The sequence below is a fragment of the Canis lupus genome, chromosome 7 (genome assembly GCF_048164855.1).
Source record: "Canis lupus baileyi chromosome 7, mCanLup2.hap1, whole genome shotgun sequence".
NCBI lineage: Eukaryota > Metazoa > Chordata > Mammalia > Carnivora > Canidae > Canis > Canis lupus.
In genome coordinates this window covers 69921669-69945671 of record NC_132844.1, presented here as the reverse complement: position 1 = coordinate 69945671, position 24003 = coordinate 69921669, and the positions used below count along the sequence as shown (strand labels likewise).

General features: G+C 55.0%; 1 protein-coding gene across 8 annotated transcripts in view; it reads right to left on the bottom strand.

The window, feature by feature from the left end:
- The window catches only part of COL11A2 (collagen type XI alpha 2 chain), a 29815-nt gene extending 6000 nt beyond the window's left edge, over positions 1 to 23815 (bottom strand). The window contains exons 1-55 of one of the 8 annotated variants that reach the window (XM_072833500.1): positions 23627 to 23815; positions 22698 to 22845; positions 19930 to 20079; positions 19583 to 19793; positions 18968 to 19130; positions 17375 to 17557; positions 16451 to 16528; positions 15738 to 15800; positions 14891 to 15070; positions 12663 to 12722; positions 12525 to 12566; positions 12241 to 12303; positions 11830 to 11904; positions 11280 to 11366; positions 10960 to 11016; positions 10739 to 10792; positions 10596 to 10649; positions 10448 to 10501; positions 10217 to 10270; positions 9954 to 10007; positions 9827 to 9871; positions 9655 to 9708; positions 9179 to 9223; positions 8918 to 8971; positions 8686 to 8730; positions 8496 to 8549; positions 8204 to 8248; positions 7948 to 8001; positions 7777 to 7821; positions 7510 to 7563; positions 7094 to 7201; positions 6017 to 6070; positions 5697 to 5750; positions 5556 to 5600; positions 5418 to 5471; positions 5246 to 5290; positions 5053 to 5106; positions 4894 to 4947; positions 4627 to 4680; positions 4119 to 4226; positions 3865 to 3954; positions 3629 to 3682; positions 3287 to 3394; positions 3054 to 3161; positions 2858 to 2911; positions 2701 to 2754; positions 2394 to 2501; positions 2147 to 2200; positions 1875 to 1928; positions 1598 to 1651; positions 1386 to 1439; positions 939 to 1046; positions 512 to 565; positions 268 to 321; positions 78 to 131 (exon numbers count right to left, since the gene is read on the bottom strand). In XM_072833500.1, coding sequence (XP_072689601.1) covers positions 78 to 131; positions 268 to 321; positions 512 to 565; positions 939 to 1046; positions 1386 to 1439; positions 1598 to 1651; positions 1875 to 1928; positions 2147 to 2200; positions 2394 to 2501; positions 2701 to 2754; positions 2858 to 2911; positions 3054 to 3161; positions 3287 to 3394; positions 3629 to 3682; positions 3865 to 3954; positions 4119 to 4226; positions 4627 to 4680; positions 4894 to 4947; positions 5053 to 5106; positions 5246 to 5290; positions 5418 to 5471; positions 5556 to 5600; positions 5697 to 5750; positions 6017 to 6070; positions 7094 to 7201; positions 7510 to 7563; positions 7777 to 7821; positions 7948 to 8001; positions 8204 to 8248; positions 8496 to 8549; positions 8686 to 8730; positions 8918 to 8971; positions 9179 to 9223; positions 9655 to 9708; positions 9827 to 9871; positions 9954 to 10007; positions 10217 to 10270; positions 10448 to 10501; positions 10596 to 10649; positions 10739 to 10792; positions 10960 to 11016; positions 11280 to 11366; positions 11830 to 11904; positions 12241 to 12303; positions 12525 to 12566; positions 12663 to 12722; positions 14891 to 15070; positions 15738 to 15800; positions 16451 to 16528; positions 17375 to 17557; positions 18968 to 19130; positions 19583 to 19793; positions 19930 to 20079; positions 22698 to 22779 — 3951 coding nt within the window. In that variant the 5' untranslated portion in view covers positions 22780 to 22845; positions 23627 to 23815. Of the gene's footprint in view, positions 1 to 77; positions 132 to 267; positions 322 to 511; positions 566 to 938; positions 1047 to 1385; positions 1440 to 1597; positions 1652 to 1874; positions 1929 to 2146; positions 2201 to 2393; positions 2502 to 2700; positions 2755 to 2857; positions 2912 to 3053; positions 3162 to 3286; positions 3395 to 3578; positions 3683 to 3864; positions 3955 to 4118; positions 4227 to 4626; positions 4681 to 4893; positions 4948 to 5052; positions 5107 to 5245; positions 5291 to 5417; positions 5472 to 5555; positions 5601 to 5696; positions 5751 to 6016; positions 6071 to 7093; positions 7202 to 7509; positions 7564 to 7776; positions 7822 to 7947; positions 8002 to 8203; positions 8249 to 8495; positions 8550 to 8685; positions 8731 to 8917; positions 8972 to 9178; positions 9224 to 9654; positions 9709 to 9826; positions 9872 to 9953; positions 10008 to 10216; positions 10271 to 10447; positions 10502 to 10595; positions 10650 to 10738; positions 10793 to 10959; positions 11017 to 11279; positions 11367 to 11829; positions 11905 to 12240; positions 12304 to 12524; positions 12567 to 12662; positions 12723 to 14890; positions 15071 to 15737; positions 15801 to 16450; positions 16529 to 17374; positions 17558 to 18967; positions 19131 to 19582; positions 19794 to 19929; positions 20080 to 21977; positions 22210 to 22697; positions 23016 to 23120; positions 23301 to 23626 lie in introns of those variants that run through there. The other 7 variants (XM_072833504.1, XR_012034462.1, XM_072833499.1 and 4 more) reach the window with 7 other exon arrangements.
- Positions 23816 to 24003: the final 188 nt, after the last annotated feature.

Sequence of the window (24003 nt, the reverse complement as noted above, 5' to 3'; positions counted from 1 at the left end):
CATCCCATTTGCCACTCCCCTCTATCCACCCTGCCCAGGGACTGCACTTCAAGGTCCTGGATGTCCACCTCACTTACCCGCTTTCCAAGTGGTCCAGGGGGTCCATTCTCCCCAGTGGGACCAGGAGATCCCTATGGAGGGAGGAATAAGGATGCGTGAGCATTTAGCTTCCAGTCCATGGAACTTTCAGGAGCAGGGCATCAAAAGGGGACAATGGGCCTGAAGGCTTGGGCTCAGTGGTGAAGGGAGGGGGCACTAGTCACTCACAGGCTGTCCTGGCTCGCCATCTTCTCCTCGGTCACCCTTCGCACCATCCTGGCCCTGAAAGGACAAAGCAAGGTCAAGGGTTGCCACAACCTGGCTGGCATCACCCCCAAAAGTGCCAATCTTTCCAACTCTCTGCCTGCCCTGCCATACCCCCCAGCTTCCCACACTCAAGCCCATCAGCCACACAAAGTCCTGTCCAGGTACCTACTCTCTATCCGCCATTCTCTCCCTAGGGAAGACTCACCCGAGGGCCGCCTTCTCCAGGAGGGCCAGGATCACCAGGAAAACCAACAGGACCCTAGTGCAGAGAACAAGGTCAAGGTCATAAGCCCCTAAGCTACCCAGAACTAACACAGACCCCCATGTCACACCTCTCCTTCTCTGCCCATAGTGCCCGCCTGCATGCCCTGCGAAGGTGGTCTCCTGCACTTGCTTTTCCTCACTTCCTGCACTTCATGCTTTCCGATGCTGTCAGGCAATCAGAAGGCATCTCTCACTTTCTCTGGATTTCATATGTCCCTTCCAGAAGACCTCATTCCCAGAGCCTCCCACCCAAGTATCCCCCACTCTTGGACTCCCCCTACTCCAAGATCCTCTCACTCAAACACACCTACATTCCCAGGTCTCTCATTCACAAGCCTCCCCTTCCAGCCCTGCCCCCCCAAACTCACAGGGTTCCCTTTGGGGCCATCATCACCGGTGGGGCCTTTGGGCCCTGGTGGTCCTGCCTCTCCTGGTTGCCCGGACTCTCCTTTCTCCCCACGCTCCCCGCGTGGACCCTGAAGGATGAGTAGAGGGTACAGATGGTCCCAAAGGGCTCTCGAAAGTCAAGGATGCAGCCCCTGCTTCCAAGACACCTTCAGCCTCCCCTCTACCCCCTCAGTGACAGCGGGATGCATACATCAAGTCAAGCCCATAGGGAGTCCTCTGGTCCCTCTTCCCTTCAAAGAAAGAGCGTGGGGCTCACTCAGACCCAGAGGTCCAGCCTCACAGAGTGTCGGGGGCACAGGCTCCTAGGCTGTGGAGGGGCTCCAGCTCCAAGAGATCACAGCAACCAGGGGCTGGGGTTGATTAGGGTGATGGGGATTAGGGAGCAGGGTCTCAGAGTTTTCACTCACCTTGACACCTGGCTCACCCTGGACCCCTGGAGATCCTGACTCTCCTGGCTCCCCCTGCAAGGAGACTGGGGTCAAACACTTCCTTCCACCCCCCAAAAAAATCCTGATATTTCAGTCTCTCACATATAATTCTCTCTTGCCAAAACTGGCAGAAACCCAACACTCATACCACCCCGAAGACAAGTCCATTCACTCATCTCCTTCCCTGTTACCTTCTCTCCAGGGGGACCCAGGTTCCCAACACCTCCTGGGGGACCTTGTGGGCCCTGGAAGAGGAACAGAAATAGGAGTCATTGCTTAAAGGAGGAGGTGCCATTCCAGGGGCAGAGCCTGAATGAACACCCGAGTCATAGCAGTGAGACAGTGGGAGGCCTTCCAGGGCAGGTGGCTTCTCGTGGCAGCTGAGATGAGACTAGAGTTTATAGTCTAGGGAAAGGGAGGCAGGACTGGCCATGGTGATCTGCAGGGAGAGAGGCTGAGAGGACTCACATCAGCTCCATTGGGTCCAGCTGGGCCTCTAGGTCCTGGGGGGCCGGGTGGTCCCTGGGGAAACAGATACAGCAAAGATGGGGAAGCGAAGAGAAAGAAAGAGCAGTAGGCACATAAGAATGCCAGAGGGTTGGGGGAGGCAGACATCTTGAGAGGGTGGCAAGAGAGGGGGGCAGCCACGCCAGAGAGCAGCCGGCAGGGAGCAGGGGATGCTGGAGGTGCTGGATAGGGGTGACTAGTAGGTGGGGTTGGGCCCAGGGGGTCGCACTCACCATAGGGCCCACATCTCCGGTTTCTCCCTTCTCACCCGAGGGGCCTGGCAAACCCTGTGTTGGGGGGGGGACAGGGTACAGACCCAGATGACCAAGCCACCAGAGCACAGCTCCAAGTAGACAGACCCTGCAGTGCCCTTCCCTTCCATCCCACATGCCCCCCAGTCCTCAGCAGCAGGGGCCAGTAGGGGGCAGCAGACCCATGCTGACCTCACCTCTCAGCCCCTGCCTCTAGCCCCCAACTCACTTGCAGGCCAATGGGTCCCGGGGGCCCATTGAATCCTCTTGTTCCTTCATCGCCTTTGGCCCCGAAGTGTCCCTGGGGTCCCCGAGCTCCGGGCTCCCCATCTGCTCCCTGAGGTGGAGGAAGGGCAGGGGCAAGGACACAGAGATGGTCCTGGGTCAGGAGATCTCTATTCCCAAACCCCACATCGAGCTGTGCACTAGGCCCAGAGCCCCGTCCCCACACTCAGCCCCAGGGGCAAAGGGGAACTGGGGGCAGATTGGAGGCTGCCCACACCTCTGAGGGTGGGGATGAGGCATCAGTCACTCACCGCTGCTCCAGGCTGCCCCACAGGACCCAGGGGCCCAGGGGGTCCAGGAGGGCCCTGGGGAGAAAAGGAGAGTCAGAGAGACCAGGACAGGGAGAGAGACCAGGTGGAAATGAGGTTAAAGGCGAGAGGTCAGAAGTCAAAAGTCACAGTCACTTACATGTTCACCCTTATTCCCTTTAGTGCCCTTCTGTCCGGGATCTCCCACCTCACCCTGCAGGGACAAGGCAGGTGAGATATTAGCATAAGGACCTGGGTAGGCAGGGAAAATAAGGCAGGGGTGGGGGGGTAGGAGGCGTGCACAGATCAATGATCTCATCTGGAAAGACTGGCCCAGGGTCTGTAAGTCCCCACACCTTGTCTCCATCCTCTCCTGCCACGCCCGGGGGTCCAGCAGGGCCAGGGAGCCCCACGGGACCCTGTACCCCATCTCGGCCAGTTGGACCAATGGGGCCTTTCTCACCCTGTAGGAAATGAAGAAAGAAGTCATGACCCGGAGACAACCCTCATCCTCCATGGCCCAGCAGCTCACAGCTCACAGACCCCTCCCCAGTGTCTCCCCCCACCACCCCGGGGATCTCGCACTCACCGGGACACCTTTCTCTCCTGCGGCTCCAGGGGGACCCTGTGGGCCTGGTCGCCCTGGGGGGCCAATGGGTCCCCCAGATCCTGCTGCACCTCGCTCCCCAGGGGAGCCCTGAGACAGGAAATGGAGTCAGACCCCCAAGGAGGACATCACAGCCCACCCACATCAGAGGAGTCCTGACCATGGTTCCCAGGAGAATAGCCCAAAATTGAACACACTATGGCTGATCCTAGATACCCTCTGCCCAGTCCCACAGCCTGCCTAGATCCAGATGCCACTCTTCATCCTTCCTTACCCACTCTTTCCTGGTTCCTCCCTCCTGCCCCCCAAAGCCCCCAGACTCACTGCAGGGCCAGGGGGACCAGCCGGACCTTCGTTTCCCTTCAAACCGAGTCCACCCTATGAACCAGAGATTTAAGCAACAGATATGAGATGGGAAGGTGGGATATTTTAAGAATGAGGGTCCAAGGGACACGCAGGGAAGGACAAGGGGAGGGAGGGGAGACAGGCTCAGGGAAACAGGAGTGGGGGTGATGCCCAGTGATTTGTTTCTCCTGCTGGGAGACGGGGATCACACTCACGGCAGTGCCGGGGAGGCCTCTCTCTCCCGGGAAGCCCCTCAGACCAGCAGGTCCATCCTTCCCTGGGGCCCCTGGGGGACCAGGATCACCCTAAAATGAAACAAAATGTGATGAGCCACATAGCCATGCTCCCAAATTGGACAGAGAGATCTCTGGCCTTTGTCAAATCCCCAATTATCTGTTCCCTTTAGCAACGTCCCTCCACCCCCGACTCTAGTCCTCACAAGTTCCCCTCTGCCTGACCCTTTACTCACCTTTGTCCCTTCTTTTCCAGCTGTTCCAGTCAGTCCCTGCTCTCCAGGGGGTCCTGGGGGCCCTGGGTGACCTCGCTCCCCCATGGGCCCCGTCTCTCCTGCTGCTCCCTGGGGATGAGACGGAAAGACTCCAAGCTCATCCTCTGCCCCTTGGCCAAAGAGGCCACCCTTGCTACCCTAAGATAAGCCCCCTGGAGCCCTTATCCCTGCCCCAAGGCTATTGAGGAATTCCTGGGGCTCTCCTAGGCCGCTGTGCTGGGGCCTAATTCCCCAGTTTGCAGTTAACTGCACCACCCAGGGTTCCCACTGCGGAACTGCCCCTCTGGGACACAATGAGATGAGAACTGGCCCAGGAACCAGGCTGAAGTTGAGATCCCTGCTCCAAATCCCCACCCAGGGCACCTGGGGCAGGTAGAGCAGGGGCTAGGCCATGTGATCAGGAAAAGGGAAAAGAGGAGCAGATGACCTCCACGGTCTGGGGTCCACTCTCCCCCGAGGGCAGACATACCTGAGGTCCCACCACCCCTGGAGGGCCAGGGGGGCCAGTCTTCCCTTGGAAACCCTGAGAGAGGAAGGAGAGAGAGCAGTCAAAGCACGTCAGGCATAGACACTGGGATAGACCCCAGGTTCCTGGAGAAAAGGCAGAGTCACCACCGAGTCCTTGGTCATGGGTCTGAGCAGCACCAGCTTCTGACTCTGCCACAACAACCTCCCTGGTGGGCCTTCTAGACGGCTCTGGACTGTGAAGGTCCGAGGGGGCCAGGTCGTTACTTACCACTTCTCCTCTCTGGCCTGGGTGTCCCGGCAGCCCATCCTTCCCAGGGGGACCCTGGAAGGGGTTTAGATGTCAAGCAAACTCTGGGCTGGGAAGGAGGTTGGAGGAGAAGAAGGATTCATAGAACCAGAGGCCGTCAGAGGTCAGAGGTCATCTTACCGGAGGTCCTTTGGGGCCAGGAAATCCATTGGGGCCTTGGGGTCCAGGGAGACCCTAGAGACAGAGCCGGGTTGAATCAGGAGAATAAGCAAGGGGTGCAGCTTCCCCCACCCTACCCCAGGGGTGAGAGATGAGGGCTTCACTCAGGCCCCTCAGGAAGCGCTAGGGAGCAGGAGACTCAAGCTGCACTCACCCTTTCTCCAGGGGGTCCATGGGGGCCGTCACCACCTGATGTTCCCTGTTGGGGGAAGAGAGTCAGGGGGAAAGAGGAACTGCCTTCTAGCATCTGGAGGTCAGAGGAGGGAGACCACAGGGAGCTGGATTAAGCAGCAGATGGCAGAAGAAGCCCTGCCAAGACCACTAACCTTAGCTCCAGACTTCCCAGTGGCACCTCGGGGTCCCCGCTGACCCCGTGGACCCTAAAGAGAGGGGAGGGGAGTTGTCAGAAAAACCCAAATGCACCTCTTTGGCTCTTGATTTCCATGTCTGCCCTCCACACTTACCGTGGGGCCCCGCTCTCCCCGAGGCCCTGATTTCCCCGACAGGCCCTGGTGGGAAAGAAGCAGAAACAACACCTCACCCGGGGCCAATTCCACCAACAGAGCAGCCCTGCACTCCACACCCTCTCCCTTCCCCGGGCTTACCCGGGCTCCCTTCTCTCCACTGGCGCCGGGAAAACCAGGAAATCCCAGAGACCCCTGATGAGGTGGAGAGAAGGAAAGATTTGAGAAGTCCTGAAAAGGGGGCAGCAGGGTGGGAGATCTGGGCTCTACCAGTAACTAGGCAGCCTTGGACAACCCCCAGTCCGCCCCTGCTGCTCTCTGGCTCTCTATTCTCCCATCTGCAGAATGGGATTAGGCTAAATTCGCTCTAGGGCCCCCCACTGCTGTCAGTCTCTTCTTCCTGGAATCAGGAGTCAGAGGAGGGAAGAAGAGGAGGAGACACACATCGGGCATCAAATCACCTTGGGACCCTGGCGTCCAGGGTAGCCGGGCAGACCAGGAACACCTAACTTGCCCTGTAGAGAGACAGGGAGCAATTAGGGGCAAGAGGAGTCACAGACCATCTATCCATGGAGATCCCAAGTCCCAGAGACAGGAGCCAGCTCCTACCCATCAAGGCTCCCCAGCAAACCTTCAGCCCCCTGGCCCCTCATCTCGTACTCCACGGGCTGCCTGGCTTTTGTAATCTCTCCTTCCTGAGAGTGGATTTTCCCCCACTGATGCTGGGCATCTCACCTCTTCTGTGTCTTTAAATCCGTGGCTCCATGAAGTTCCTGGGGATTGTGATCTAGCCCTTGCCTACCTGTGGACTCAGCTTCCCTTCTCCGGCACACACTCCTACTCCACCAAGACCAGTCCCCTGGCAGGCCCGCACACACCATGCTCAGGATGGCCTCTGGCCATGTCCCCATACCACCCCAAGACCCTCTGGCACGCACCCCCTTCCTCCTGATGCTTCAGGGCCTGCCTTGCCCAGCCAGCTGCGGAGCAGAGGTTAGGTGGAGGGATTCTGCAGCCTGACTACTAGGGGTCAAACCCAGGCTATGCCCTTCATGGGCTGGGTTACTGAGAAGCATCTTCACTTGCTGGGACTTCAGTGAAAGCTGTCTGCAACAGGAGGCTGTAGGGTGGCTGCCCCACAGGACTCCTAGGACAAGCAGGTGCAGTGTTGGCACTCAGTGAGGGCTTACTGACAGCTCTGCAGGTCTGTTCTTACCTCCTCTGACTCCCCCTTCTTGGAATTCCTGCTGCTCTGAGTCTGGACTCATTTCCATTCTGCCTCATACCTACATTCCTTATGCCAGCTTCATGCCTTGTCCCCACCTCCGTATCACGTAAATTCTCACGACAGACTATTCCATGACTTCTTCTATAGCCCCACCTCCACTCCAACTGTCAGTGGAAGGCGATGCCTTCTACAGAGAGGAGCATAATTAATATATAATGGTCTTCAAATGCCTCATTGACTCCAGCTATTGGCATCCCACGCCCATCCTGATCCAGTGCCTAGGCCCTCATCCCCTCCACGTTCCTGTCACCTTTTCACCCATGAGCCCCGGTGGGCCAGGGTCTCCAGTGGGTCCAGTACGCCCCTTCGGCCCCTCAGGTCCATCTTCGCCCCTGGAACCAGGAACTCCAACCTCTCCCTGGGTAAGAAGGTTGAAGAGGTGTCAGGGACTGGTGGCATTGGCTGGGCCCCAAGAGGAGAGGTGGGCCTCGGTGAGGCTGAGTAGGGTCCCAGAAACTACTGCAGGACAAGAAGCCCCACAGGAACAGGAAGAGTGTTGTGACTATTGGGTTGGTGAGATGAAGGCTGCAGGGTCAGGCTCTAAGAGGAGAAGAGCACGGGAGATGGGGAGTCTGGGGTTTTGGGAACTAGGCTGGTAATTGGGGGCTCCAATATGGAGGAACATCAGGACTTAGCATTGGGGGCCATGTGTGGGTTTCTACTCACCCTGTCACCTTTCACACCCATGTCCCCTTTGAACCCGGGAAAGCCATCCTCGCCCTGAGAAAGACAGGGATGAGAAGTCACCAGAGATGATAGGGGGCAGTCAGGAGATAAAATGGAGCATTTCAGAAAACATGGGTGGAAGGGTAGATTTCAAAGCTGGAGAGCAGTGCAGGGCAGGCTGGATGGAAGGAAGTGGGGGGAAGAGCTGGGCAGAAGAGGTGATGGGGCAGGATGGAGGTGCTGGGTAGCTGGGGGCACATCACTCACCTTTTCACCCTTATGACCCTTTAGACCACGAATTCCATCCACACCCTAGAGTTACAAGGGAGACAGAGAGAGAGATTGAGGACGGAGGTTAGGTTGGAAGGATCGAGCTCCTGAGATCCCAGCTGGCTGCCCCGACATAGTCCTTTATCTCCCAGCCTAGTTGTCCATTACCTTAACGCCTCGAGGTCCTGGGTATCCTAGAGGACCCTGAGGTCCAGATGGACCCTGGAAGAAGAAAGAAAGGTATCTAAAAAGGGGTGGAACCCTCAAGGGGTGGAAGAAACAGTAGAGACAACCTCGGAGTCTGGATACCTAGAATACTTCAGAGCCACATGAATGATAAAACAAGGAAATTCCAAGGACTTTGAGGCCCTAGAGTCTGGGTGGAAACTCCCTCAGGGGTGAAAGCAGGTATGGAAGATCTCACCTGGTTTCCTTTGGTTCCAGGGGGACCTTCCTTCCCAGGGTGACCCTGGGGATAGGGAAAGGAGAATGTGACCACTGGCCACTGTCACCTTCCCTGCATGCCTCCCTTTACTTCTTTAACCCAACTTCTCCTTGTGACCCTGATGAAGCCAACTGACCACGGGCAGGCACCACCAGTGGACCCCCCAGTGTGAAGGACACACTGCATAGATGGTCACCAAAGACATCTGGAGGTCATTCACTGGGGTGGAGAGTCAAGTCGAATTTGGATTAAGAGGTGGGCACCTACTCACCGGAGGTCCATCTGAGCCAGGCATGCCAGGGAGCCCTGGTTTCCCTCGAGGACCCTGCAGGAAGACAAGGAGGCTCAGGGTCACAGGAAGGATCAGATCAGACCATGGCTGAAGTCCTAGCCATACATTTAAGGCTCTTCCTACATCCCTCCAGCACATGCCCTGTCCCTCAAATCACTTAGTCACTTACTTTCTCTCCATGAGGGCCAATGGCACCCTGGGGGCCGGGAAGACCCTACAGGGACAGAGAGAGAGAGAGAGAGAGAGAGGTTACAGGAGCCTCACAGGGGTGGGCTGCTCTCTCCCATAGCCAACATCCCCGTTCAGGGCATGAGTGGTGGGGCTTGAGACCCTTAATTTCCATCCAAGGTCTGACCCACTGGGGAAGCCCGGATGGGGACAGGTTGCACAGGATGGCTCACCTGGGTTCCAGGAGTGCCCTGTTGTCCAGGAGGTCCTGGCTCTCCCTGGGGTCCCTAAAAACAAGCAACCAGGTAGAGGTCAAAAGAAGATGGGGACAGAACAAACTTAGGGTAGAGACCTGAGTCCCAACAGGGACAGCAGGAGGGCAAGAACCAGAAGCAGGTGGCGGGAGGGTGGGGGGGTGGGGGTTGTCAAAATGATCACCAAGGAAACAGGACCTTGGCTAACATTCAGGTGGTGCCTCTGTGCCCATTACTCACCAAGCTCCCTTTGGGACCATGGGGACCATCCATGCCTCGGACTCCCTGAAACAGGAGAGGGGCATGAGCAGGCTGGAAGATGGGGCCAGGGCCCTGGGCAGACCTGTGGTTTCTGAGAGACCCGGTCATTCCAGAGGGTGGGATGGGGCAGCCTTACATTGGTCAGACCTCCAGATCATCCCAAAGCTAAGCAAACACAGCCAGCCCAGATCTACAGGGCGTAGGTCTATGGGTCTGTGGGTTTGTGGGGTTTTGTTTTGTTTTTCTTGAAAAAATGTTTTAAGCTATGCTCAGAGCCTTTGGCGCACTGTATCATATGACCCTAGAAGGGCACCTGGGCTTAGATGCTGGAGCAGAGCTAGGTTGGGGCAGGGTGGGGGACCTGGAGGTGAGGGAAGAGAGGCAGCTAGGAAGGGTGGAGTGTTGGAAAGGTCAGGGGGTGAGGCCAGGGTCAGGAGTCAAGGATAGTCACATACCGGGGGTCCAGGAATACCAGGTGGGCCTTTGGGGCCCAGGAGACCTCGAGGTCCCTGCAATAAGGTGAGGGAAAGATATGGTATGTGTGGGAAAGAGATAATGGGTCCCTCCTGTGTCCATACCCCTCCCCTGGCAGCCCCCAGAGCCAACCCCAACCCAACCCCCTCTCACCGACTCTCCAGGCAGTCCCCGAGGCCCAATCTCCCCATCATCTCCCTGGAGGAGGAGGACATAGTAAATCAGCTTCACCCTCCACACTTCTCCCATACCAAGCCCCTGTCCTGGCCACAATACTTACCCGCTCTCCATCCTCACCGGGTGGGCCAGGAAGGCCCTGGGCACCAGTATCACCCTGGAAAATGGGGTACTAGGTAAGAGGGACCCCAGAGCCCCCAGTACAGCCAGACACTGACCCTCTTAAATTAACCAACCAGTTTCATCCATTAAGCTCCTGCTGGCATGCTCAGCCTCCTTCCCTCACCTTGAGATCCCTCCTCCACACCACTCCATAGAAAGTTCACCCCCTCATCACTCACAATGCATTACCCCCAAGATACTCACCCTGTGTCCCTTCTCTCCAGGTAGCCCTGGGAGTCCATCAAAACCTCGGTCACCCTAGGGAAAGAGGGGCAGGCCTAATGAGGTCCCAGCCCCTTTCCCACCCCATCCACCCCTACTGTGTCCTGCATGGAGAGGTGCCACTTCATGGGAAACCTTGGTCACCCCAAAAAAAAAATAAGCTTAGATGGGGCTGGAAGTCACAGGCATCAGAAAGGGACCCATGCCTGGTACCTTCACTCCAGGCTCTCCAGGCATTCCTCGGGCTCCATCAGCACCTGCTCGGCCCTAGGGATGCAAAGCAAGGCTCAGAGCAAACAGAGGCACAGTCCCCCACACTCCGATCCCTGTCTCCTACCGACACCCACCACACCCCACTCACCCTTCGCCCAGCCTTGCCAGGAGGGCCTGTGAGGCCTTGAGGTCCTCTGGGGCCCTGGGGAGGGAGAGTCAGGAGCAGGGTTAAAGAGCATGGACCAAAAGGGAGGCACTGGATGGGGGAATCAGATGGGTGGGACTTGTCACCTGAGGTCCTAGGTCTCCAGATTCTCCCTTCAGGCCAGGGCTCCCAGGTTGTCCCTGGGACAGAGAAGAGAGGTTGGCTAAGTTGAAGGACACACCCAACAAGGACTTCAAAGCCCTCCCCAAAAGTAGCAAAATAACTTTCAACCTGGTCCCTTTCCAGAACTGTCCATACCCACACACACAAATAAAGAACTCCCTATCCCAATACCCAACTCACTCACCAAGGGTCCAGGGCGGCCTGTGTATCCCATGGGGCCAGGGGGTCCCCGGAGCGCCAGCTACGGGAGCAGGGGACACAGTACAGCTGAGGAAGAGGCAGCAGGAGAACTCCCAACGCCAGTACACCCTCCAAATTCACCCCTCCACTCCTAATCCTCACTTTAAGGTCTTGGATTCTCCCCAACCTCCCTCTCAGCTCCAAATCAACCCAGACCTTACCCTGCCCCACATTTACTCCAACCTACCCTTCCAACCCCTCCTAAAGTCTTCACTTGCTCTCCATATCTCTCCCTTCACCAAGATCCCTTCTAGACTTACTCACCCGTGCCTGCTGCAGAATCGCCTGGGCCTGAGCCTCCTGGGCTGCCACCACAGGACCCTTGTCACCCCCACCACTGCCAAACCGGAACTGAGGGGTAGAGAGAAAGAAAGGTCCAGATTCTCTTCCAGGAAACCCATGTGACCCTCCCAGCCCAAGGCTTCATCCAACACTTCTGCCCCATCTCCCAGGTTCAGGGACACCTCCCACCCCATACCCTCCTCGAGTGTCTCCATGGAAGGTTTTAGAGAATCATGCAGCAGTTTTCAGAAACTCTACTCCTGTCTTCCTCCCCCGCTCTCTGGCTTCTTCCTCTAGAAAAACTGTCCTTTGGTTCTAGAGTCCCTGAAACATAGGATTTTCTGCCCAGTTCTAGATGATCCATGTTTTGTTCTAGGTCATCTAATGAGGCCTAGTCCATCCAACTCAAAGATCAATTTCTTTGTGTTGATGTTCTTTAGAGATTCCTCCTTAGTTTCCTGGTCTCCTGGTTTTTGGTGATAGAACACAGTTCTCCTGCTGTTCCCACTCCAAACCCCAGAAGACAACTCACTGGGAGCATAAGAGATGTGCCAGGAGGGCCAGGTGCCCCATCTGATCCAGGGAGTCCTGCCCGGCCAGGGGGGCCCTGGAATAGGGAGAAAATGAACATAGGTGAGAGTTAGGGAATGTTAGGGTCCTGGCATCATTATAAGAGCCTCTTACAGAATAAATATAGACTTATTTACATCTTTCCTAAACCCCACCCCCACCCCATACAGAAAATGAGGGCGAGACACCAGATTACTCCCCTCTGTAACCAGAGGTGTTAGGTCCTCCTTTCTGGGTGTTAGGGAGCACCCTTGTTCATTAATCAGCTAGCTAATGAGGAACTGCTGAGCTTGGTGCCCTGTTGAGTACTAGAGGCTCCACTGAAGTCCTACACAAACACAGAGACACACAGACACAGAGGCTACTCTCTTACCCTCTCGCCAGGGTCTCCAACTGGGCCTGGGTTGCCCTGGATGCCAGGGGGACCAATCAACCCCTGAGGAACAAAAAACAAGTGAGTCAGCTGAGGGCATTCAGATAGAAAAGGGATATGTGGCTGCGGGGTCATCTCTACAAAAGAGATTTGAGGATCTGGGAAGCTTTGGAAGGATTCTCCAGAGTTCTGAGAAGGAGGCCTGGGTATATGTGGGGGAAGGCATAGGTGAGTGTGTAAGAAGGGTCTCTGAGAAAAGGCTAATGGGTCACAGCTACACTTACCGCAGGGCCTTCTGGGCCAGGAGGCCCCTCGACTAGCATTCCCTGTAGAGTCAAAGGTTAAAAGTCAGAGACTATAGGGCTAGCACCCCCACTTCCTTTTCCTCTTCCCCCTGCCTTTAGTGACTAACAGTGACTTACAGGCTCCAGCACCGCGGGTTCTCCCTTCTCTCCCTTCAGCCCTCGGGGTCCGCGGGCAGCCTGAAGGAGACACACATGTAACCCCCAGTGGGGCCTGTGAGCAGCCAGGACACCAGGGCTGCCCCCATCCCAACTCCCACCTTCCTTCACTCTCAGATCCTCTGGAGACCTCTCCAACCCTACGTATAAAATCCCCCAGCCCTCCCCTAAGACTCCCTCTTCACAGACCACTCAGGCCTTCCAAGGCCTTCCTGCCCTTCCACAGACCACAGGGCTCTCCACCTCCCAATTCGCAGCCCCATCTTAGCAAATAAACTTCCTCATATCCTTGTGGACCTCTTTCAGGAAGGTCTTCACACCCTTCCTGGAATCCCAAACCCTTCAACCTTCCCAAACTCTCTTCTGGAGAACTTTACCCTATTCCCCAAACTCCCTCTGAGTCCAGGAATCCTTAGAACTTTAAGAAACTATCAACTTCCTCCACCTTACTGCAAGCCACCAAATAAGCATTTCTCTAAGATTGTGGATTGATTTTTATTGGGGTTTAAAGGGAGGGCATGAATCCATATAAGAATCTGATATAATCCATGAAGTCTTTTCCAGGAAAGAAAAAGTATATGCCCTTATGCACAGAATTTTTCTTAGAATTTCAAGGGGCTCACAAGTTAAAAACTCTCCAGAAGTTAAACATCCATACTGTAAGTGGAATTGGAGGGCAGTCCCCACTGATATCCCAAACTCAGATCTCATAACTAGTTTTGGGAAAAATATAGCTCTTGGGCTGTTGCTTAAGCCCCAGAACAGACTCCCTAGTTCCCCTCCCAGCAAGGACACTACACTCTCCCTCTGGCCCTCATTTATATTCCAAACCCAACCAGTTCTTTCTTTTTCATACTTCTCAGATGCCCACCCCCAACACTAAGGCCAGAACCAAAATAAGGATGGGAAGAATGGAAATTACTCTCCACCACTCTCCAACTCTCCCAACAAAGATCTTCAGAATGTCCCCTCTACCTCCATCCTGACCCAACAGCAATGATGAATTTCCAAACTCCCCCATATCCCAGATCAACCCCAAATTTCCAGAAGGCAGCAAAAGGGAAAGGAGCATAGAGTCAGGGTGGCAATATTAGAGAAGGGAAGTGTAGGATGAGGTAGCAGGGTAGAGGAGGCAGCTCTAATTGCAAGGCAAGCAAAAGATGAATGGCGTAGGCAGGAAATATTCCAACTGAGATGGAGTGGTTGAAGACATGGGAAACAATTAAGGGAGACATTTCAAAGGGACAAACACTTGGAAGCAAAAATGAGGTCAGGGCCAAGAAAAATTAAACATGGCCAAGAGGGCTAGAAAATGAACTAGACAAACAGGAAGTGGCTGGACAGACAGGAAGCAGCCAAGAAAAGAGGATCCAGGAAGTGGACCTTCAACAACAACATGGCTACCATGACAAGAGAAAGAAGAAGCTCACAAAACAGACAAAAAGTGACTCCTGGAGAGGGGATTATGACAATGAAAGGCAATTCTTCCAGAAAACACAAACATTTAGGCTAGTACACAGAGGAAATAGCCATGATAAATATCTAGGCCCGTAATGGAAACTTCATGATTTGGATGCCCTGAAACACACAGGAAGTGGCTTATTAGCAAAGGAAATTGTTACAAGACAGCATGAAAAACTAGAGCCAAAACATAAATAAGTCCCTTTCAGTACAAACTGTCACAGTCACCAAGATGGATGCCATGGCCAAGAAAGACAGGAAAGGACAGACAGGGAGTGGCCTATCAGTTAGAAAACGTGACATAGGAAGTTAGAATATTTGACAGCAACATGGATAAGAAACTGTTTTTATTAAGAAGAAATGATGGAGACAGATTGACAATGGACAAAAAGTAGGGGCTTATTGACCAAAAGCTTTATGAAATACAGTTTGGTTAAGATAGAAAGTGGCCAAGAAAGACAGGAAGTGGCCATAGGATTAAAAAAGAAAAAAAAAACCCAACTGCCCTGGGCAGAGGGATCCACAAAGTGATACAGGGCAAGATATTTGGCGAGGGAAAGCAGGAAGTTATCCTTTTAAGCAACATATACATCTTACATGAACAGAAAATGGCAAGTCATCAATGGGAAGTAGCTTGCAGCCAACAGACATTAATCAGAAACAACAGGAAGCAATTCTTACGGCTCCCACTGGAGATCAAGAATGGAAGAGGAGCTCCTTTCACTTACGGCTCCCAAGGGGGCTGTCTCCGCAGACAAGGCAGGGCCAAGCTCCGTCTCCTCACGATAATCATCCCCATAGCCATAGGTGTAATCGTAGGGCCCTGCTGGGGGGTCTGTGCCACCCTCCCCATATTCCTCTGTCAGGAACCTGTCGGCTGTGGAGGGGACCTGGAGATCTGTCTGCTCCTTCCCGGGGATGGGGAGGGAGAGGGGTAGATGGGGGCATTAGGGCTGAGAGGAGGTTTTTCCCTGGACCCCGACGGTGTGGCAATTTCTGGCCCAAAGGATTCTGGGGGTAACTGGGACCAGAGATTTTCTCCCAAGAAGATCAAGGGAAGTGGTTGTATAGAAAGGGGAGGGCCATCAAAGGCCTGAAATGAGGAGGGATGCCCCCAAAATTGGGCCTGGAGGGAAGAAATGATGAATTACAAGTAGGAAGAAGGGTGGCCGGAGGGCTGGACACAGAGTAGACAGACAGTCTGCGGAGACAAGGGAATCCAGAGAATAATAAAAGAAATGGAGGGAAAAAAACAGAGAAGAAAAAAAGTGATAACAGCACTGGACAGCAGATAACTCCTGGGAAGAAAAATATGATAAAAACACCAACATGGGGAGGAGGTTGTCCCAGAATCAAAGAATAATGGCAGGAGACATGGACACTGAAGAAAAATGGCTGTACTTAGAAAGACAAGCAGACCAATAGGTCTGGAGTGACTAGAAGGCCACAAATGGAGATGACAAAGAGCCCTCCGGCCAGAGGAAGGGCTGATTCACCAAGATATCATGGGGCAAGGGGGGTGGGTCACAGATGCCCACTGCCCCCAGCTGGGGTGAAGGTGGGGGATGGAGTTACCTCCTCAGGGGATGGCAAGGGACTTGATTCCAGGATTCCTTCCTCTTCACCTGGGGTGGGGTCCTAACCCCAAGGAGAGTGGGGAGAAGAGTAACATGGTGGAAAGGAAGGAGAGAGGTTAGCGGGAGGGGAGGCAAAGCAGCATCTTGTCCCCCACCGTGCGCAGTATCTGTCTGTACCGTACCGGGGAGTGGGGGCAATCTCAGATCTTGCAGCCCCTTTGGAGGGGGGACAGTTTGGGGAGAGTAAATCTCCAGGTCATAGAAGTTAGGGGACACAGATCTGGATGCCCCAGCTCTACCTGCCGGTAACTGCTTCCTCTGGACCTGGGGGGAGCCTGGGCAGTGGGGAGAAGATGCCTGCTAAGCTGGGCATCGGAAGGGGGTAGGCAGGTCCCGTGCTGGGCCAGAACCTCCAATTCTAGAGGACCTCCAGCCTGGTGAGGGGGGCGCCTGCCAGGCTGCTGATCTCTTGGCAGGTGGGTTAGGCTTTCTGGGAGGGGTCCGACACCCCCTGGAGGAGGGGGAGCCCTGCGGTTGGGGCTTGATGGCCTCTGTAGCAGAGAGACATGGGAAGGCGCAGTGAGGAAACTCCCATAATCTAAATAAATGATGTCTCTCCCTACATGTTAAGAGGGAAGGAAGGTGTCTTAGGAGATCTTTACAAGGGGTGATGGGAGGAAGGGAAGAAATTAAGGGGTCCCTCATGTTTACCTGATAATCAGGGGTCGTCTCTGTAGTCATCACATCGTAATAGGGGGTCTCGTAGTTATAGTAGAAAGACTCAGTGGACTAGGATTTGGGAAAGGGCAATGGGAATAGTAGGAAGAGGTAGGAGTGTAAGGGTGAGGAGAGGGAGACAAGGGGATGGTGTGGGAGTTTGGAAATAGGGTAGGAGTTGGGGATGAAAGGAGAGGTTAGGGGTCAGGAGAGAGAAGAGGAGAGGTAGAAAGGGGGGGTGGGTCCCACATGTGGGACAGAAGCAGACATGATTAAGAGATTGACCTTCCAAACTTCAGACCACTGATCCCAGATCATATCTGTCACCCTAACCATCTGGAACCCAAGCCTCCTCCTTCCCCCTCTCCCCAGCCCTTTACCCTGTACCTTCCCATGAATTCCATAGAATTCCACAGAATTCCACAGGCCCAGCACTCTTTCAAGATTTTCCCTATCTCCTGCTCCTCCCCATTTCTCCTCCTAAGTCTTACCATTTCATCTTTTCTCCCTTGTTCTGTCTCTCCCATCCTCTGTCCCTGCATCTTATCCCACACACACAATGCCCCCCAATCTCTTAATTCAAAAAAAGGGATGGGAAACCCAAGGACACAGTTACAGAAAAGACTGGCAGAGGAAAGAAGACATGAGCAGGGGACACAGCTCCCAGCCATGGATTCTTTCATAAAGACTCTTTTTATTTTTTATTGAAAATAAAAAGGTTGATGAATGAGGACTGGGAGGAGGAGTGGTGGTTGAAAGAGGGAGGCATGGTTGGAGAGTGGCTCTAATGGAGGGGAGGACAGGAGCCCAAAATAGGATGAGGAGCTCTGAGACATTGGGGGAATTCCCTGGGGAGGTGTCTGGGTGCCTTCCCTCCCTGGAGTGTGCTGTAGTCTGGGGTTCACCCAGCTCCCTCACCTGTTGCTGAGGTTCCTGGTTTTGTGGCCTATGAAGTCTTGATGGCTGCTGCTTTGGAGATCTCTGGGCTCTGTGTTTCTGAGGTTTCTCCCTCCAAGCCCCCTCACACTCCAGCTCCTTCTGTTCACAGGATTCATAGGCAGCTTGTACCCCTGGGACAATGACAAGCTCCTGGATGTCACCCTGCAAAGACATGAGGAAGGAACATCAATGGAAGAAGGCAGAGGGGGGTTCAGAAATAGACAGAGGGTTAAGTCTGGAACAAGGGCTACCAGCCCGTCCTAGGTAAAACAACATAATGGGAGAAGATCATTATCAGCCCTCCCATGTACATAGCCCTTTTCAGTTTTCAAAGGACCTTCTCATCCATGATCCCACTGGACCTTCACCACAACTGGGAAAATCAGTAGGGCAAGGATATTTATGCCTATTGTTTGATATATTCCACTCAGGAAAGCTCAAAGAGACAATGACTGGCACAAGGTCACTTGCAATGATGGACTCAGACTAGAAATTCAAATATTCCAACTCTAAATCCAACATTGTTTGCCTATCCCCGGCCCCTTGTGGTAATGCATGAAACTTTCCACAAGGCTTCTGAAAACAGTGTCCCAGCCTTACTTGCTTGGACCTTCCAATGGCAGAAATGATGAGAATTCTCAGGACCTCTAGAAATGGGGGAGAGGGAAGCCACTTTTGAATTCCAATGCCATTTATCTGTGCCCACATGTGGTGCTTAGCACACCTTGCCGTATATTATAGTTTGGAGTTATTGTCTCATCTTCAAAGAGGACCTGGGAGCTCCTGAGGATGACAGAGATCTTACAGTATTCTTCTGTGTTCCCTCTTGAGACTGGGACAGCAAGTATTCAAAGAATATTGACTAGCGAGGTGGGTGGATGGATGGATGGATGAGGGCTCAGATGCATGACTGACTGAATGGGAGGGTTAGTGGATGGTGAATGAATGAATGAGAGGGTTGGTGGGTAGATAAATGGAGGTATGGAGTAGAGAGAACAGATTGATAGGTAGGTAGATGGGTGGAAGTGAATATGTGAATGAATGAATGAATGAATGAATGAATGAATAGATGGGGAGTGCGTGGGTGAATGAGGGGACGGATGAATACATGCATCCTCATATGCATGGGTAGATGGGCTAGGTGGGTGGATGAATGATTGAATAAATGGATGGGTTAAAGGTGAATAGACTGACGGATGAGTGAAGAAGAAAGTGGCTGGGCAGAGGAAAATGGGCAAATGGGTGGATACAAACTTGAATGCTTGATTGGTGGGTAAGTGCATAAATGGGTGGGTGGGTTTTAGATGAGTACATGAATGGGTGGGTGTAGATAGAGAGATTAGTTGAAGGGATAAATGGATAGGTGGACTGATGAAGACAGCTGTCCTGCCATAGAAGTGGGTGCCTAATTCTCCTACAGAGAAAGTTAGCCTTGAGGATAGAAAATGGAAATATAAATTCATGAGAGCTCAAATGAAGGGCCAGAGTATAAGAAGATGGAGAGCTGGGGCCAGAAGGGGAATAGACACAATATATGGGATAAGAAATCACTCTGTTCTCTGTTCTGGTTACCTCAAACACTTCTTCATCCAGGATACGGGCACCAAAGATAATCACTCCATGGGTGTCCAACAGTGGACGAGCACTTCGGGGGAGAGGCCGGGTGACTCGCTTCTTGCAGTCAACTATGAGAGTGACAGACTGGCCCTTCACAGCCACAGCCACACGGTGCCACCTGGTCATGGGGCGGGGGGGAGTGGTTCAAGTGACTGAGGGGGTGGGCTCAACAGGGCCAGAGAACAGTTAGTTGATGGAGAGGTTGGAGCCAAGGATAACGATAATAGGAATCACAGTAGCTACTATTTATTGAATGTTTACAATGCACCAGGCAATACTTTTCTCATTTGATTCTCGTGATCCTACCATCCCTATTTTATAGCCATAGAAACTGAGGCTTAAAAAAGTTAACTTGCCCAAGGCACAGGCTAGTACCACATGCAAGGATCTAAACTCTGAAGTCCAAACCCTAAACCAACAATGTCTGAACTTTGGGCAGTAGGTAGATGAGGTGTGGCCAAAAGGGTTGGCAGGGTTTCCTAGTGTAGGGACTGGGGGTTCTGGGGCAGTGGCCAGAGGGGAGCTCCCGAAGGGGCAGTGCAGGCAGACCAGAGGAGCAAACTGACTTACTTGCCATCTGCTAGGCTGAGGCCTCGGAAGACTGGCTGAGCTGGGGGTTGAGGCCGTCCAGTCTGGTCCTCATACAGGAAGCGGAAGGGTCGGCCAAGCTCCAGGCCCAGCTGTTGAACACCCTGGGCACTGTAGAGTGTCAGGAGGGGAGCCTGAAGGCCAGGACGGGTCCGGACAGCAGTCAGCAATGAGAAATCTTTGGGAAAACCTCCTGGTACCCGAAAGAAACACAACCAGGTGCAATGAGAGTAAAAAGAGCCATAAAACCCTCCCCTCCTGGTGTCTGATTCTAGACCCCACCCTGTGACCTTGCCCCAGCTCTCTCTATTCCACCATGTCACCCATACCTGGAAAGAGCTGGCGGGTGGGTGCACTGAGCTGGGCAGGTCGGGACACTCGGTAGGCCACATCAGCCGGACAGATGCCTCTGGCCCTCCGGACGCCATCAGGAAGGGAGGGAAACCTCAGGGCCCTGAGCACATCCACAGGGGGTACACCTGGGAAAGTCCATGAGAGTCAGGAAAAGGGACACATCCTCAGGAGGGCCAAGACATGGGGACATTTGGAGTCTGGAACTGAACCTCCTAGGGCTCAAGCTCTCTGAAGGCAAAGGTCACCTCTCCCTTAACTTGCCTCTGAATGGGCTCTGAGTGGATGGGAATCGAGAGTCACCTGGAAGAGGGTGGCACTAGCTGTGTATTCAGCTCCACATGGCCCTCTGCCTCCCAGTGTGTCTCGCTCAGTCTCTCCCTATCTCTGTCTTTCAACCCATGAATCCTCTCTACTCTCCACCATCCCCCCTTCTCTCTCACTCTTCCTATCTCTGGATCTGTAGATCTTTCTCTCTCCCTGTGTCTTCTGGTTTCGTCCACCTCTCTTACACTCTGTGCTTTTCTCTTCCCTGTCTTTCTCCCTCTCTCACTCCCTCTCCATATCTCTGGGTCTCTGGCCTCCTTCCCGTATCTCCAGCAGAAACAACATCTGGGCAATCGATCATCCTGGGCATAGGAGGTGCAGAGGGGCCACCAGGCAGAGTGGAGAGGCAGATCTATGGGGATGGGGCTTCAAGCTGCTTCAGTTCCTGCATTTGGGGAGTTGGGGACAACTCTGACCATGCTGAGGAAGGAGATAGCAGAAAGAGCCACCCCAGGAGCCTATACCCCTGGCTCAGGAGATGGGCTGGGGGGGCGGGGGCAGAGGGGAGGACTGAAGCTGCCACGAGGAGCCGGAGCAGGTCCAGGGCCCCAAGCCACACATCTGTGGATCCCATCAGAGTCCTTGCCCAAAACCAGGCAAGCTCCCCACACCTGGAACTTCAACCCTGCCCCCCCCCCCAACCAACTCTTGGATCCAAAGATTCAAGACCCAGGGTATCTGCCCTATCCACCTAGAATTCAGCTTCCTCAGGCTCAAACTCCCTGGAAGACAAAGGTCACCTTTCCCTCTCTTGTTCCTCCATACACACACTCCTCACACCATCAGCTCCAGATTGGAAAAATCCCAGAGAAAGTCCAGCAAAATTTTCATAGAAGCACAGGGTGGGCAGGGCAGGGGCCAGAGCGATCAGAAGAGTAGGGCTGGGTGGGGTGGGTGAGGTGCAGCGGAGAGGCAGAGAAAAGGCTCTTTGAGTCCAGGAGCTGGGAAACCACGGCCTTGCCCTCCCCTTCACCACCACCCCGCCTCGCCCTAGCCTGGCCCCTGAGTGTGGCAGCTCCACAAACACCAACACACAAGGGCCGCTTTGAGAGAGGAAGGGTGAGTGAGACAGAGACAGAGACTCACAGAGACCCCAGGCCAAAGAGACCTCAGAGCCCCCGCCCCTTCACCAAATCCCACAGGAGTATGGTTCCATCCTATAGACGATCTACCCACAGGTCTGCCCACCCATCTGCCAACCTCAAGCCACATATGTGCCCCCACTGGCTCTGGCCTCAATCTGTCCCACAGGCTCCCCACTGGTAGCCCCATCTCCCCCATCAGTCTACCTTTGCCCCATTTTTTTACTCTTATGAATTCCACAGTAGCCCATTTCCCTGTAGAGTCCCATCTCTGGCCACTCAGCCCCAAAATAAGAGAATCATCTCAGCCATGCCTAGCCTCCATGCTAGAGGGTTCCTTGTTCCTTTCCTCCCTAAGAAAGGCTCCAAGAATCCACAGACATCACGCGCTTCAATTTCCTGTCCCTTAGCCTCATGCTCCTTGCATCTTGGAAGTTCTTCCTCCTGTGATCTAATCTAAATCCTTTATGCTGCTATTCTGACCATTTTCTCTCCAGAAGAGAGAAGAAATGAATAGTGGAGTTATACGCAAATCAGCTGGAGGCAAATCAGTTAGGTCCTGCCTGCCTAGGACCCAGGCGCTCCCAGCCCCCTCCGTCCAGCATCAAATCCCTTACCTAGGTCCCAGGACTTCTGGATCCTGAGAAAAAAGAAGGAAAAGATTGGGGTGTGGACACCGGGGTCCCAGGGGAGCCCTGCTGGCCAGAGGGGGAGGGGTGAGGCAGGAATGCAAAGAGTTGGCTCCCGCCTCAGACACCTGATCCCAGCCTGTCCAGCGGCCGTCCGGTTGGCAGCCAGCCCCAGTGCTCCCCAGAGCCAGCCGCGTGGCAGCATCGAGGGCACAGGGAGGGGGAAGGGGATCCTATCGGGGAAGCCAGGGGGACAAATAGTCCAGGCGTCCCTTCTTTCCTTACTTACTGCTCTGCTCTGACCCACAGATGCTCCTCCCCTCTCACCCCAGACATAGATAGAAAGCCCAGAAGACACACACAATCCTCACCCGTCAACACTGACATCTGCCTCCTCACCCCAGCATCAGCTGGACTTCACCAGCCCTGGCCATCTTCGGCTCTCCCTGGAGTCCCTCAGCATCCAGTCCCACTCTTTAAGGTGAGCCTCCACCTTTCAGCCTTACCTGCTCTGGCCCAGTCACTGCAAGGAGGCAAAGAGATCCCTACCGTGGTTCCAAGGTGACCTGCCCTCCAGCCTGGATCCTTGGCCCCCAAAATCCCCTTCTTGAACTGAGAACCTGGCCCCCAGCATCAGCTGTCCCCTACCCAGGGGTTACTGAGAGCTACCGCCTGACTCTGAGGATCCAGCGCCGGGACTCCTCTTACCTGCCCAGGCAGGGACTACGCTCAGCCCCAGCACCAGCGGTACCAGCAGGAAGAGGCGATGGCAGCGGCTGCACCGCTCCATGGCTTGCGACCCTAACGCCGGGTCCCAGGGACCTAGGGCCGGCCAGAGGCGCTGTACGGCCCAAGGCTGACAGGGGAGAAAAGCAGGCTTTGAGCCTCGGACGCTGGGGTTCCGTAGAGATCAGAGGCTGTCGGGTAGCAACAGCTCTCAGTGGCCCAGCTCCATGCAACCGGGCGCCGTCGGGGCTTCAGCACTGCTCCCTCCTCGGTGGCCGCCGCTCCTGTGTGTCCCCGGCCACCCCTGCGGCCCAGAGCCCCCACCCCGCCCCCGTCCTGGCCCAGCCCCCGCCTCCAGCCGCCCGCCCACAGGCACCGAAGGGAAACCCCACCCTCGATCTCCACCTGGTTTGGGGTGGGGGGACAGGAGCCCTCGTTCCCTGCCCCTCGTGCTGCTTTCCTCTGCTCCTTGCAGACTGAATGGCCTGTACCCAAGATTACCTTTTTGGGAACCCCAATATCTCTTCCCCGGCCCCTTCCTTTTCTAGGACCCAGATCTCCAGTCGAAGCCCCCACCTCAACTCCCTCCCACCTGGCTGCCCAGAGCCTCTTTTCAGCAGTCCTGGGCGGGACTTAGGACACAGTGGGAGGGGAGAGGCGGGCCTGGGGGGGTCTCTCTCTCCCCCCCAATCAAGTCTCCATAATTACTTCCCTTCGCCCCGCCCAGTGTAATTACAGGGGTGGCCTGGGATGGGGTATTTATAGACAAGGCTATAGATAGCAATGGGGTACCTGCTACCCGACAGCTGCGAGTGGTGGGGAGGGGGGCAGGTGGTTACAGGAGGGGAAGCGGGGGGGAGGGTGCGGCGTGGGGGCGGTGAGAGCCAGACGCTGGACAGCCCACCACGCACAGGATAATCAGGTCCAAGGAGATGAAGAGGGCGGCGGGACGAGGCCAGGGAGTCCGGGAGCCCAGGTGGCAAGGGACCCCGCGGAGAGACGAGGGGCCGTCGAAGCTAGCTGGAAGAGCGCGGGGAACAGGGTCACTCGGGGACGAGACGCCGGTCCGGGCGGGCAATGCCTGAGGGGGCCTCCGTGCTCCGCACCCAGCGCGCCCCCACCGACGGGCACGGCGCCGGGTCTGCCCGGAGCCCGCAGCGCGGCCGGCGAGGGCTGGAGCTAGCCGAGGCGCCGCCGCCCGCTGGCGCTAGGAGGGCGCGGGCGAACAAGGCGCCTTTGAGAATCAGCCGCCCCCCTCTTCCTCCTCCGGCCGGCCCCGCCCCCAGCC